This window comes from Ictidomys tridecemlineatus, chromosome 6, assembly GCF_052094955.1.
Source record: "Ictidomys tridecemlineatus isolate mIctTri1 chromosome 6, mIctTri1.hap1, whole genome shotgun sequence".
Lineage (NCBI taxonomy): Eukaryota > Metazoa > Chordata > Mammalia > Rodentia > Sciuridae > Ictidomys > Ictidomys tridecemlineatus.
Window position 1 is genome coordinate 9,735,380 of NC_135482.1, and position 13,031 is coordinate 9,748,410.

The window sequence follows — 13,031 nt, forward strand, 5'->3', positions numbered from 1 at the left end:
AGGGAGAGAGGAGAGAGGGAGAGGGAGGGAGAGGAGAGAGGAGAGGGAGGGAGAGGAGAGAGGGAGAGGAGAGAGGGAGAGGAGAGAGGGAGAGAGAGGGAGAGAGGGAGAGGGAGGGAGAGGAGAGAGGGAGGAGGAGAGAGGGAGAGGAGAGAGGGAGAGGAGAGAGGGAGAGAGGGAGAGAGAGGGAGAGAGAGGGAGAGAGGAGAGGGAGGGAGAGGAGAGAGGGAGAGGAGAGAGGGAGAGGAGAGAGGGAGAGGAGAGAGGGAGAGAGGGAGAGGGAGGGAGGGAGAGAGGGAGAGGAGAGAGGGAGAGAGGGAGAGAGAGAGGGAGAGAGGGAGACCACATTCAAATAACGTTTGCTGTGGTTTATTGTTAGGACTAAACATCTGTCTTATTTTACTGTTGCTAATCTCTTACGCGCCCCATGTCCAACTCAGACTTTATCATAGATGTGCGGCACAGGACAAGCAGAGAGTGTGCAGAGGTTGGCACGCTGCGATTTCAGGCACCCACCCGGGGTCTTGGAACCCATTTCCCAAGGATAGAGATTTACTTACTATTGTCAACAAACAATGCTGGGTGGCAAGTAACAGGTGCTCAGGGAGGACCTCTCCAAGGAGGTGACATCCAAGCAGGAATGCAAAGGACAGGAGTGGCCTGTGTGGGGGTGGGGGCCGGCAGGTGCAAAGGCCCTGGGGCTGCGAGGGCAGGTGGGGAGCAGGGTACCCGAGGGGTGGTGTTCACTTTCTCGATCTCTCCCGCTAGCGCCAGGGCTCCCTGCCCCAGCTCCACCTCGTGAAGGTGATGGCAGCCCCTGCTTTGACCTGGAGTCTGCTCCTCCTCCTCCTCCTGCCTCTGGCGTCTGCAGTGGTGAATGGTGAGGACCCTGGCATCTGGCTGTGCTTTCCCTGGGGAGGGGGCCCAGGCCTCCAGAACCCTTCCCAGGTCCCTGCTTCTGGGTCGCAGGAGGCAGGGGAGGAGGGACGGGGCAGTGGGGACCGGGAAGCAGGCGTCCCCCTCCCCGCTGGGCCCTGGGCTGGTCCCTGCTGCAGGACCTGCCTCTCCAAGCCACAGAGAGGCTGCTTCCTCGCCCTTCCTGGCCACGGGGACCGGGCAGGCTCTGAATCCCTTCTCCTCGGGGCAAAGTCGCGCCTCCTCTTTTGGCAGGCGCAGGGAGCGGGAGCAGGGTGGTGGCCTGCCCGCGTCCCCCTGCGCCCCTCCGCTCACGGCCCGCCTGCCCACAGACACGTCGCAGCTCTCGTGCTTCTACAACTCCAAAGCCAACATCTCCTGCGAGTGGAGCCGGGAGGGGGGCCCGCAGGGCGCGTCCTGCCAGCTCCACGCCAAGTCCAACGTCCGGTGAGTGTGGCCCCTGGAATCGCAGCAGGACCTCGGGCCTGGGGTCTGACAGCCACCGAGTCCTGCATATCGGGCCCAGGAAGCCACTGAGAACCTCGGGCCCACAGGACCCGGCAGGCTCGGAGTCACGGGGTCGGACGGTCGCCGTGGCCAGTCAGCTGTTCGCACCTGGAGCCTGGCCAGGGTCCAGGCCGCAGCCTTGGGGTGGCCCTGAGCTGGACAGGTGTCTGGGGTCGACGGAGGCCTCCTGCTCCCCGAGGCTCCATTGTGGGCTGGGATTTCGAGAGGACTCCCCCTGCCTGGGCAGCTGGGGGACAGGGAACCATTAGCTGGATCAGTGCTGTCTTGTGGGGACAGGGAAAGGGAGTGCCTGGGGCCCCGGGGCTGGGAGGGAGCTGGTGAGGGTGCAGCCTGGTCCCCGCAGGCTGGGGAGGCGGGGAGGCTGGGCAGAGTGGGCTCTGTGGGGGGGGTGGGCAGCGGGAGGCCGGCGGGGCCTGGGCCTGGCTCCTGGTGGCACTGAGTCCTGGGGCTCCGGAGGCCAAGCTCAGGACGGCACCCTGAGCCCCGCGAGCTCTGGGCTCTGGACGGCTCGCGAGGGCGGGGAGGGCGCTGGCCCAGGGAGCAATGGGGGGCAGGTGGGGGTCGGGTCCTCTGCAGGCGGCAGAAGAGCTGCCCAGGACGGAGAGGGGTCCCCCCAGCGCGCAGCCCCTCCCTCTTCCTAGGACGCCCTCTTGCCTTGCAGGCCCTGGAACAAGACCTGCGAGCTGTCCCCGGGCGGGCAGGCGTCCTGGGCCTGCGACCTGCTCCTCGGGAAGCCGGATGTGAGTAGCCCAGCCGTGAAGCTGGGGTGCAGCTCCGGACGGGGTCTCCAGAGGCCCTGGAGCCGACACGCGTGGCCAGGCCACCTCCACGGCTCCGGGCTGAGGCGGCGGCGGCAGGAGGGAGGGGACCCGGGTCAGAGCTCAGCCTGGCCTGGCTCGCCCTGGAGGAGTGAGGCCCTGCGTCTCTGTCCAGGCCGCGTCCCCCCGCGCTCTGTGGGTCCTGCGACACACCCATCGTCCCTGTCAAATGGGGACAGCCCCAGGAACAAGACACCCACAGGGGACTCGTGCTAGGGCTGGGGCGCGCAGGGCGATAGGGACGTGTGGGGACGAGCTGGACACCAGGGCTGGTGGCATCGTCCCCCAGATGGATGACCTTGGGCAACTTCAGTGCCCTGGTGTCCCCTCTGTGAAGTGGGAGCCGTAATGGCGGCTCCCCGGAGGGAACTCGTGAGGCTGGAGCGCGTGGACGGCGCTGGGCTTTGTTGCTGTCCACGGGTCCTTACTCCGTGAGTGGCCCCGCACCGTCCCTTCTCACTCATGAAGAAAGGAGGGTCAGAGGGGTGGGCCCTGCCCGAGGCCACAGCCGGGGAGGGCACAGCTGGGACTGGCCCTGGCCCTGGGGGCTGCCGGCTGGCTGCCTCTGGGGGCTCATGGCGTTTCCCGGGTGGCATCTGGGCACTCTCCATCAGGGACGCCCAGGCCTCATTTTCCTTGGCTTCTGTGGGTTCTCGAGGGTCAGGGGACAGGCGATGTGGCCACAGGTCACAGTGAGGAAGGTGTGGCCTCTGGAGCACACGCAGGCCACCTGGGAGCAGTGTGGGAGGCCTTGACCCGAGGCGGGTCCCTGCCACCCTGCGGCTGGCAGCCACTCGGGCCCTCTTCCCTGCAGTCCCAGCCCGTGAACGCGGTGGACGTCCTCAACATCAGCGTGGTCTGCTGGGAGGGCGGGCGGTGGCGCCTGCTGAAGAGCCAGGCCTTCAGGCCCTTCCACAGAAGTGAGTGAGGGCTCTGTCCCCGTCACCACCCCGCCAACCGCTCCCGCCCTGGGCTCAGGGGTGGCTGTCCTCCCTGGCCCCCCCCTGCAGCCTGTCCCTGAACCCGGGCCACCAGCAGTGCCTCTGAGCCCCGGGCCTGCTGGGCCCACCTGGAAGGCCACCCACCCGGGAGGTCCCCCAGCTGAAGGCTGCGAGGGTCCCCTCCTCCAGCCACCCCCCACGCCCCGCCCTGAGCTCAGCCGTCTGACGGGTCACTGCCTCGCTGGCCCTGGGCTCCCGAGGGCACAGTGGCTGCCCTCCCCGTCTCTGAGCACTGGCACCAGGCCTGTGCCCAGCAGGCCTCTGGGAAGGTTGGCTGGAAGTGGCCGGTGGCCGCCCCGTTCCCTGACCTGGGGGACCTCTCTAGGGGAGAGCTGGGTGGCGAGAACCAGGGGTGCAGCCCCGTCCCCTCCTCCGGAGGTACCCAGAGCCGCCTGGCCACAGTCGTGGTCAGGGCCTGTGAGCCCCGTCGAGGAGGCCGCACGTAGGCGGCCCGGCCCTGAGGCGAGAGGGGAGGGTGAGCCGGGCTTCAGAATCCCCTGTGACCACCACTCCAGGCCCCAGGGCCCCGGGCACCTCAGGTGCTGCCCTCTGCGGGGCTGAGACAGAAAAGGGAGCCACAGCGGACACTAGCGCCGTGGGTGGTCAGTGCTGGAGGGACAGCAGCCGGCGGGCGGCCAGGAGGCCCAGGAGGCTCTGAGCAGGGACCTGCAGGAGGGGACAGCCCTGAGCATGGGGGAGGGGAGGGACGGCGGCCAGGAGGGAGGGTCAGCGGTGCGGGGGTGCTTGACGGTCTGCTGCCACCACCAGAGGCACCCAGCTGTCCCCTTTCTCTCCTGTCCCCAGTGCGCCTCTTGGCCCCCGACTCCCTCCAGGTCCTCGAGGTGGGGACCCACACGTGCAACGTGACCTGGCGCACCTCCCTGGTCTCCCACTACATCGAGTCCTACCTGGAGTTCCAGGTCCGCACGCGGACCCCGGGCCACAGCTGGGAGGTAGGAGGCGGCCCGGCCCGGCCCACCTGGCTCCTCCCTGTCCTGCTGCATGTCCACTTCCTGTCTGTCCTCCAGCTCAGCCTCGTCCCGGCAGCCCCAGGCAGGGGCGGGTGGCTGAGGTGTCCGCGCCTCCCCTGCTGCGTGGTGCTGCCCACCACCTGGGGATGCAGCGGGGGTGCATCCAGGCAGCCCCCAGGGCAAGACCCATGAAGCCAAGGGGCAGCTGCTGCCCGCCCCGTCTGCCCGTGTGGCTTCAGAGGGCAACGAAGCAGCCTCTCCACGCTCCAGAGTGCCCTGTCCGTGGGGCCGCGGGTCCCCTCTTACTCCTCTGTTCACTTGATCCCGCTCTGCACTCGTTTACTGAGCACCTACTACGCCCGGGAGAGCCTGGGAGGCCAGGCTGGGAGCTGGCCACTCTCAGGGACTCCGACACACGCTCCCAGGGGGGGCAGTAGGCAGACACGGAGGATGCGAGATGGGGACATGGGTTGACAAGGGCCATCAAGGGAACTACAGGGACAGACGTTTGAGAGAGACCGTGAGGGCCACTTGGAACTCTGGTGTTTCCAAACGCAGAGGACGTCATGCCTCTCACAGGCAGGACGCAGCCCACGTGTCTGGGGGACAGGAAGAAGGGAGAGAGGCGTCCGAGGCGGTGGGCACCTGTGGAGCCACCCCTCTTCCTCGCGGAGATGGGACTCCAGTGGAGGTCCCCAGGTGGCCTCTGGTGGAGACACCCACGGGCAGATGGCTCAGGGTGGGGGCTGCAGGGAGTCAGGGTGACCCTGGGGCTTGGGGACCCAGCCGCTGGGCAGTCAGGGAGCCATCGGGAAGGCTGGGAGAGGGGTGGCAGATCAGGGCGGGCGCTGCCGGGCCAGCCTCCTGGGCAGTGGGCACCGTCCCCCCACGCTGACCGCCCTGCCCCTGCCCAGGAGGCCGCCCTGCTGAGCCTCAGGCAGCAGCAGCAATGGATCTGGCTGGAGCAGCTCACCCCGCGCACCCCATATGAGCTGCAGGTGCGGGTCAGGCCCCGGCGGGGCGACCACACCGTGTGGAGCCCCTGGAGCCGGCCGCTGGCCTTCAGGACGAGGCCCGCAGGTACCGGGGCTGCGGGCACCTGGGGGTGGCTCTGCCTGCGGGGACAGGGCTCACCCAGGGAGGGACTTCCACGGCCCGTGGCGGGTGCAGGGCGGGTTGGCGCCCTGTGACGTCCAGGCTCCAGCCAGGCCCTGGGTGCCCCCAGGTGGGCCGTGGGAAGGGCCGAGCCCAGGGCTCTGGAGCGCCATTTCCTTTAAGCCTGGCTTCCAGGAGGGGTGGCCTTAAGCGGACCCCAGCCCCTAGCACAGGCGCCGGGCAGGATGCAGGCCTCTTCTCTGACCCGTCTCCTGCTTCCCTCCGCCCTGGGCAGCCCCTGGGAAGGACGCCCTGCCGCTGCCCTGGTTCAGCCACACCATCCTGGGCCTCGGGGGTCGCTGTGGGCCTCATGGTCTCCGTCTACTTCCTGGCCAACTTCGGGTACATCGGGCCGTGGTAAGAAGGGCACTGCGCCCAGCTGGCTCTGCCCTGAGCCCCTGCCCCTGCCCCACCTGCACCTGCTCCCAAGGGCCGGCCCCACCGACACCTGGCCTTGCCCTGCAACTCGGCCCCAGGTGGGGAGTCGGGGAGGCACGGCCTCCAGGGAGAGCCCCTGAGCCCTGCCCTGTCCTGCCGGGTCTGCCCAGGCTGCGCGTCCACTCATCATCCAGCCCTCTCTGTGCTGGGAACGCGAGGGCAAGACACGGGCTTGTTCCCCGCTCCCAGGGCAGCCAGAGAGGAGGCGGGTGCTTCCTAACCAACAGGCAATGACGCAGGCAGGGACGGCAGGTACCAGGAGTCAGGAGCAGGTGACAGGGAGAGGGACCTCGGCTGGGGGTGCAGGGGTCGTGTCCCCCAGGAGGGGGTGAGGCCCTTGGAATCTGAAGGAGGAGCTTCCCAGGTGGGGCGGAGGGGACGGGGAGCCCTGCAGGCAGAGGAACGGCAGGTGCAAAGGCCCTGGGTAGGAGGAGGGAGGAACACAACGCCGGGAGGCCCATGTGGCCAGAGCCCAGAGGGAGGCTGACCTTGAACCTGGACTTGTGGGCCGTGTTTGCTTTCTGGGGTCTTAAAAAAGGCCACAGCGAGGACCTGGTGCTGTGTGCCTGGTGGCCCTGGACCAGGGCTGTTGGCTGTGGTTCTCGCTGCTGTGTGGAAGGGTAGTGAGGAGGCCACCCTTCTATCCAGGGACACTGCCCCCTGAGGTCAGCCCTGGTGCTACGGAAAGGAGACACAGCCCTTGACTGTGCCCAAAATGTGTCCATTTGCAACATCCCTCTTGGCAGCGAGTCAGGGGCTGCCACTGGATTTTAAGCAGTGCAGGGACGGCTCAGAGAAGTCAGATAACCTGCCTGAGGTCACACAGCCAGTTAGCAGTGAGGCTGGGGTGGAAGCCCAACTCTCCTGATCTGGTCCCAGTGTGGTGGTTCTGACATTCTCAGTCCCCTCAGTTCATTCCTGTGTCATGCTCTACCTAAAACTCTTCAGAGACTTCCCACTGTCCCTGGAATACACCCTGACGGTCCAGGGCCTCCACCAGCCATTTGGAACTTTAATGCAAATAAGAAAGCAGTGCCCTTTTCCTCAGGCAGATGCACACAGATCTCTGACACTCAGCTTGGCAAACAACAGGGCTGGAATTCAGCCCCCCACTCACTGTCCAGTCCACCCAGCAAAGCCAGATGCCCTTGGACAGTGCACAACCTGAACCATTACCCATGGCATCCCTGACTAGGAGGACTCTCTCCTACTTCCCTTCTCATGCCTCACTCTGCGCCAGCCACCTCCAACCCTGACCACTCTGGCTTGTGTGGTCTCTGCCCACCTCTACGTCCTCTTGAGTACACTCTGCTCCATGGGATGGTGGTACTGTGACATGCCTGGTATACCTCTGTCTCCTGCTCAGAATGTCAGCCCCTGGAAGTCAGGGACCTTCTCTGGTGGCCATTCCTGTGTCCCCAGAGCCCGCCCAGCATCCTCCTGCAGTGGGGCCTTGATCATATTGGCTGCAGGACTGGGTGAATGTGGACTGGCCTGAGACCTGCCCGCAGAGCTGTGGGCTCTGGCAGGGGACACTGCGGCCACTTCCTGGCCTCAGCCTCCTTCCTCTCCCTGGTTCAGGCTGAAGAAGGTTCTGAAGTGTCGCATCCCAGACCCCTCAGAGTTCTTCTCCCAGCTGAGCTCCGAGCACGGAGGAGACCTGCAGGTAGGAGTGGAGGCACGCAGCGGGGACAGTGGGGTGGGGAGGGGGCACAGCCAAAGTGTCATGTCCCCAGTCAGGTGCAGGCTCCTGTCCCTGTCTCTGGCTGGGGTACCTGCCATCCACATGGCTGTGTGACCTTGGGCTCACTGTAGAACCTCTCTGTGCCACGGCTTCCTCACCTGTACGGTGGGGAGCAAACAGGATTGTGTGACCCGGGAAAGTGCTCCAGGGACCAGGGGGAGGAGGGTCTGCGGCCCTGGCCCCTGGGCAGCTGCCACTTATCACAGGCATCAACAGGTCCTCAGCCACCTGGGGTCCTAGATGGGGTTTCTTTGCAGAGGCAGCCCAGAGGGGGGTCAGGGGACACCTGAGCTTCACCTGCAGCCCCAGCCCCGCCCTCCCCAGCCCCCAGCTGCTTCAGGAGCCCGGGGACTGGGAGGGGCTTCTGCTCCCCCCCATCCCACGTGGGCCCCAGATCAGGAGGTCAGAGGGCGGTGGGGGACAGCAGGGCCATGCAGGGCGATGTCAGGAGCCGCTGTGTGTTCTCAGGACCCAGCAGGGGTCCCCTGGAACCTGCAAAACTCCACTACCCCACCCCTGAGGGGGGCGTGGGGTCACCCTTAGAGCCCTCCCCCCCGGGGTCAAGGTAGCGGGATCCCATCAACAAAGGCCAGGCTCGCGGGCGTGTGGGACCACAGCGGGGCTGCGATGGGCAGGGGCTGTGATGGGCAGGGGCTGCGATGGGCAGGGGCTGCGACTGGGCTGGGGCTGCGATGGGCAGGGGCTGCGACTGGGCTGGGGCTGCGATGGGCAGGGGGTGTGACTGGGCTGGGGCTGCGATGGGCTGGGGCTGCGATGGGCTGGGGGCTGCGATGGGCAGGGGGTGCGATGGGCAGGGGCTGTGATGGGCAGGGGGTGCGATGGGCTGGGGCTGCGATGGGCTGGGGGCTGCGATGGGCTGGGGCTGCGATGGGCTGGGGGCCGCTGTCCCCGTACCCCCGTGCCTCTTCCAGCCAAAGCCCCGATTCCGAGGGCCTAGGGTGCCCTGAGTCAGCTCCTTCCTGGAGGGGGAGGCCAGGCGGTCATCCCTGGGGCTAGGTCCTTGGCCCAGGCCTGGCATGGGGAGGGGACATCCCTAGGAGGCCCAGGGCTAGCCAGGCTTCCCCTCAGCTCCTGGGGAAGAAGCCGGTCCTGCCCCGTCTACCCCAGGCCCCAGCCCCAGGGTTACCAGGCCATGGGCCACAGGGCCACTACTGGCCGGGCGTGCAGATCAGCTTGTGGCTGTGGGCGTGTGCACGTGGGCGTGTGCAGGGGCTGGGCTTCTCCTAGGTGTCCCGCAGGCCTGCAGGCGGAGCCAAGGCCCAGGAGAGCCAGGCTCTCTGCTGCTCCGTCCCCTGAGTAGGAGGGCTGGGCCCTCGGGCCTGTCAGGGGCAGGGCAGCCCCCGGTCCCCGCTGCTGAGGGTTCCCAGGACCAGGGCTGCTGGATTCTGACTCATCCACCCTGCGGCAGGTCACACTGGGCCTCATCCTGAGGGGTCAACTGTCCCCTGACCTCTGCAGCCCACACTGTGCTCCGTGAGCCAGCTCCATTTTCTTACCTGACATCTATCTCCTCGCTGACCCAACAGACGGCAGTGAGGCGTCAGAAGGAGGTGGCTGACCACTGTGGAAACAGGCTCAGAGGGGTGTAGTGGCCTGCCTGGGGTCACACAGCGGGGAAGTGCCAGGATCGGGGCTGGAACCTGGGTCTCTCCACTCCACGCCAGGACTGTGTGGGCTCCTGAGCAGCTGGGACCTGTGGGTGGGCACTTGCTTTCAACAGGGAGGGCGAGGGGCCGCGGGGCACTGGGAGGGAGAAGAAAATGAGGGCCCGCTGTCCCCCCATTAACACAGGGATGTTTCCTGGCTCCCGGCTCTGCCCCAGCTGGCCTGTGACAGGCAGCCTGGACCCTGGGCCATCTGGACTGTGTCCTTGGCCCAGGACTGGCGTGGGGAGGGGAAGTGTACCCTCATGCACACACCCGTAGGCACAAGCCCAATCAGCCGGCCGGCCAGTAGTGGCCCCGTGGCCCCGTGGCCTGGTAACCCTGGGGCTGGACCGGCTTCTCCCCCAGGATGTGCCCTTGGGCCCTGCCGCCATTAAGTTGGGGGCCTGGTCCACGCAAACTCTCAGGGCACTCTGGGGATTCTGTCCCCGGCTGTGGCAGCTGGACACAAGCAGGTGCCCACACCGAACCCCGAAGTCCCCTGGGCCCTTGTGAGCCAGGGTTGTGCCGAGCCCAGGGGTGGGATGGGCCTCCTGGGGACCCGCGGGGACAACCGCGGCCTCACCCCGGCGGGGCCTTCTCCCTGCAGAAGTGGCTCTGCTCGCCCCTGCCCTCCACCTCCTTCAGCCCGGGCGGCCCCGCGGCCGAGATCTCGCCGCTGGAAGTGCTGGACAAGGACGCCAAGGCCACACAGCTGCTCCTGCTGCAGCAGGACAAGGCGCCCTCGCCCTCGCCCAGCGGTCACTCGCAGACCAGCTGCTTCACCAACCAGGGCTACTTCTTCTTCCACCTTCCCGACGCCCTGGAGATCGAGCCCTGTCAGGTGTACTTCACCTTTGACCCCTGCGCGGAGGAGGAGCCCGAAGAGGGCGGGCCTGGGGTGCCCACGGGGTCGCCCCTGCCGCCCCTGCCGCCCTCGAACGGGGACGAGGATGCCTACTGCACCTTCCCCCCAGGGGATGACCTGCTGCTCTTCTCGCCCGGTCTCCTCGGAGGCTCCCCCAACACTGCCCCCGGGGGCCGTGGGGCCAGCGCAGAGAGGCCGCCCTCCTCCCTGCAGGAGGGAGCCCCCCAAGACTGGGGCACCCCGTCCCTAGGGCCTCTTGTCCCGGCAGCCCCCAACCTGGTGGGTTCTCAGTCCTCCCTGGAGCTAGTCCTGGGAGAGGCTGGGAGGGAGGACCCTGCCCCTGGCCCCAGGGGAGGAGCCGACTCCTGCCCGGCCAGCCCTCCAGGGCAAGGCTGGGTCAGAGCCCCTACCTCCGGCCTGGCCCTGAACACGGATGCCTACCTGTCCCTCCAAGAACTCCAGGATCAGGACCCAGCTCACCTGGTGTAGACTGAGGCCAGTGGGGGAAGGCCAGCCAGCCACTGCGCCAGGCCTGCAGAGGGGCCCGTTCTGTCCTTGAGGACAGTCCACTGCTGAGGATGCTTAGTGTCCAGCTGCCCCTAGACATCTCCATCCAGATGGCCCCACCCAGCCCCACATACTCAATTGCTGCTCCCTGGTCCCCCTGTCCAAGCCAGGATCTGGGTCAGCCTCCCCTCCTCCTCTTTACTCACGGAGTTCCATGAGCGGAGCCTCTGAAGCACCGCTTCTCCTCCATCCCACAGACATTCGCTGACATCTGTCCTCAGGGCTCCCAGGGGTCTTCAACCCAACCTCTTGAATGGGCTTCCTGCCCAGCCCCGCCCCCTCCCGCCCATCCTCCACAGGACAAGTGCGCATCCACAATACAGATGTAGCCAGGTCCCTCCCCTGCTCGAGACCTGCCGTGGCTCCCCATTGCCCAGCTCCATTTCTTGGCCTGGCACTTGCCCCTCCAGCATCATATCAGGATTTTCCCATCTGGACCCTCACCAGGGTCCTACTGAGCCACTTGGAGCTGCTTTGTGTCCCAAAACTTTGCAGGTGGTATTTCCTGCACCTGGTCTGGCCTCCGCTGCATCCTTCAATGCCAGTACCAGTTCTGCTTCTGCCTGGGGAGAAACACCGCATTCCTGAATGTGCCCAAATCTCCAGATTCCACCGGAAAGGACCCACTCTTAGGAGCACGAGGTGGCTGGAGAAAGAGGCCCTGTTACTTATTTGGGGGGCTTTCTCCTGAGCCCAGAATGCTTGCAGGCTGCATCCTAAATATGGCCCAAGTATGGACAAAGCGCCCCTGCAGAATGCCCGCTGCCGATCTTTCCACGGTGGCCTCTCGGACTCACCAGGGAGGCCTGCTGGAAAGTAAACCCTGGCGCGGCCAAGGGGCGCTGCGCGGGGCCGCCTGCTCCGCGCTGAGCTGTCCTCGAGAAAGCGGGGCCTCAGTGTCTTTTCCCTGCACTTGATACCGTACCCCGCACCCCCTGGGCTCCCTGGACCAGCTGATGAAGGGCAGGATCCCGCACAGAGGCCAAGCCCGCCCCGCAAGAGGCGCAGCCCTCCCTGCCCACTCAAGTGGCTCGTCCTTCCCAGTGCTCCTGCCACTCCTCTGCCTCTCTGCCCTCTGCCCTGGGCACTGGTCACACCGGGGTGACCACAGCCTCGCTCCTCCACAGGGCAGAGGCCAGGCCGCAGCCCGCTGACTTGGGTGCCCCGTGCTGGCGCTTCTTATGGGTCCCGCTCGCAGCTGATTGGGTGCCTGACCACAAGCCCACCCATAGGCTGAAGCTCTGTCCAATCAGGGAGACGTAGCCTTATCTAGCCAATCAGATGACCTCTCAGTCTGAATTCCGGGAGGGAGGGCGGCCTCTGGGAGCAGGTGCTTCTGGATGAGCCTCCCAGGAGTGGAACCGCGTGAGCTCAGGGCATCGCATCCTGACACAGAAACTCTAACTGCCCAGGGCGCTCTTGACCATTTCTGTTTCTTTAGGCCGAAATAAACTCCCCTTCCCTGAGGTTGTGAGAGTCTTGGATCTTCACTGTGGAAAGGGCTGAATCGCACGGGTGTCGTTTCTCACCTTCTGCCTTAAATTGCTGTGTGTCCTGGGCTGCAGGTCCTGGTCTGGTCCCTCCTGAGCTCCCCGTTGGCACTCTGCTGTGTGTTCCAGGGCAAAATACAAACCTCTCTGCGTTCAGTTTCCTCATCCCCACAGTGGTAATAGCATTGGCCCCCACAGCTTTGAAGAGTCCTTGGGAAGGTTCTGTTTCTCAAGTCCTGGCCGTTCGTGTGTGTCTCTTTCTCTTCGTGAGCTCGCTCGGCCATCATCATATTTTTTTTTCCTTTAAATCATTTCACTATTTTTGTTCAAATTCATTTATTTAAGAAAAACTGCTTCTGTAAATGGAGAAAATGGGTTTCATTGTAAATAAAAGCTAACTGTAAAAAAGTAAAAAACAATAAAACAAAATAGTATTTAAATCCATTGCCTGATGGAAATCTGTTGTCTCAGTTCAGTCTAGAGGGGGAAGTTGAAGACCAAATGGAAGTTTGCTGCCTGAGCTGAAGCAAAAGGGTTATAAAGGGCATGTCTCAGGAGCAGGGTTTCCTACTCTGTGTCCAGCACCCTCAGCCCATCCTGCACAGGTCTGTGCTTAGGGAAGGGTTCACTTGATTGATGGCTTTATATCTATCTGTATGTGCATGTACGGGCTTGCATGCACGTACGCGTGCGCGCGCGCACACACACACACACACACACACACACACACACACACATCTATTTCAGTGCCCTGAAAAAATAATAATAAAAATGAAGACCAGGCTGTGGGTGGCCATCCCTGACATTCATAAAACTCCACTCGTGGCAGACATTGCTAATGGATCACAGATCTTCCTGCAGAGCCTGGATGC

General features: G+C 64.9%; 1 protein-coding gene across 1 annotated transcript in view; it reads left to right on the forward strand.

Annotated features, from left to right (window-relative positions):
- Il2rb (interleukin 2 receptor subunit beta) overlaps nucleotides 1-12,599 on the forward strand; it is a 23,816-nt gene extending 11,217 nt beyond the window's left edge. The window contains 10 exon segments of the mRNA XM_013357256.4: nucleotides 769-880; nucleotides 1,248-1,362; nucleotides 2,105-2,183; nucleotides 3,076-3,181; nucleotides 4,067-4,215; nucleotides 5,148-5,313; nucleotides 5,624-5,685; nucleotides 5,687-5,745; nucleotides 7,408-7,492; nucleotides 9,845-12,599. Of these exon segments, the coding sequence (XP_013212710.2) occupies nucleotides 808-880; nucleotides 1,248-1,362; nucleotides 2,105-2,183; nucleotides 3,076-3,181; nucleotides 4,067-4,215; nucleotides 5,148-5,313; nucleotides 5,624-5,685; nucleotides 5,687-5,745; nucleotides 7,408-7,492; nucleotides 9,845-10,591 (1,641 nt within the window). The 5' untranslated portion in view covers nucleotides 769-807 and the 3' untranslated portion in view covers nucleotides 10,592-12,599.
- Nucleotides 12,600-13,031: the final 432 nt, after the last annotated feature.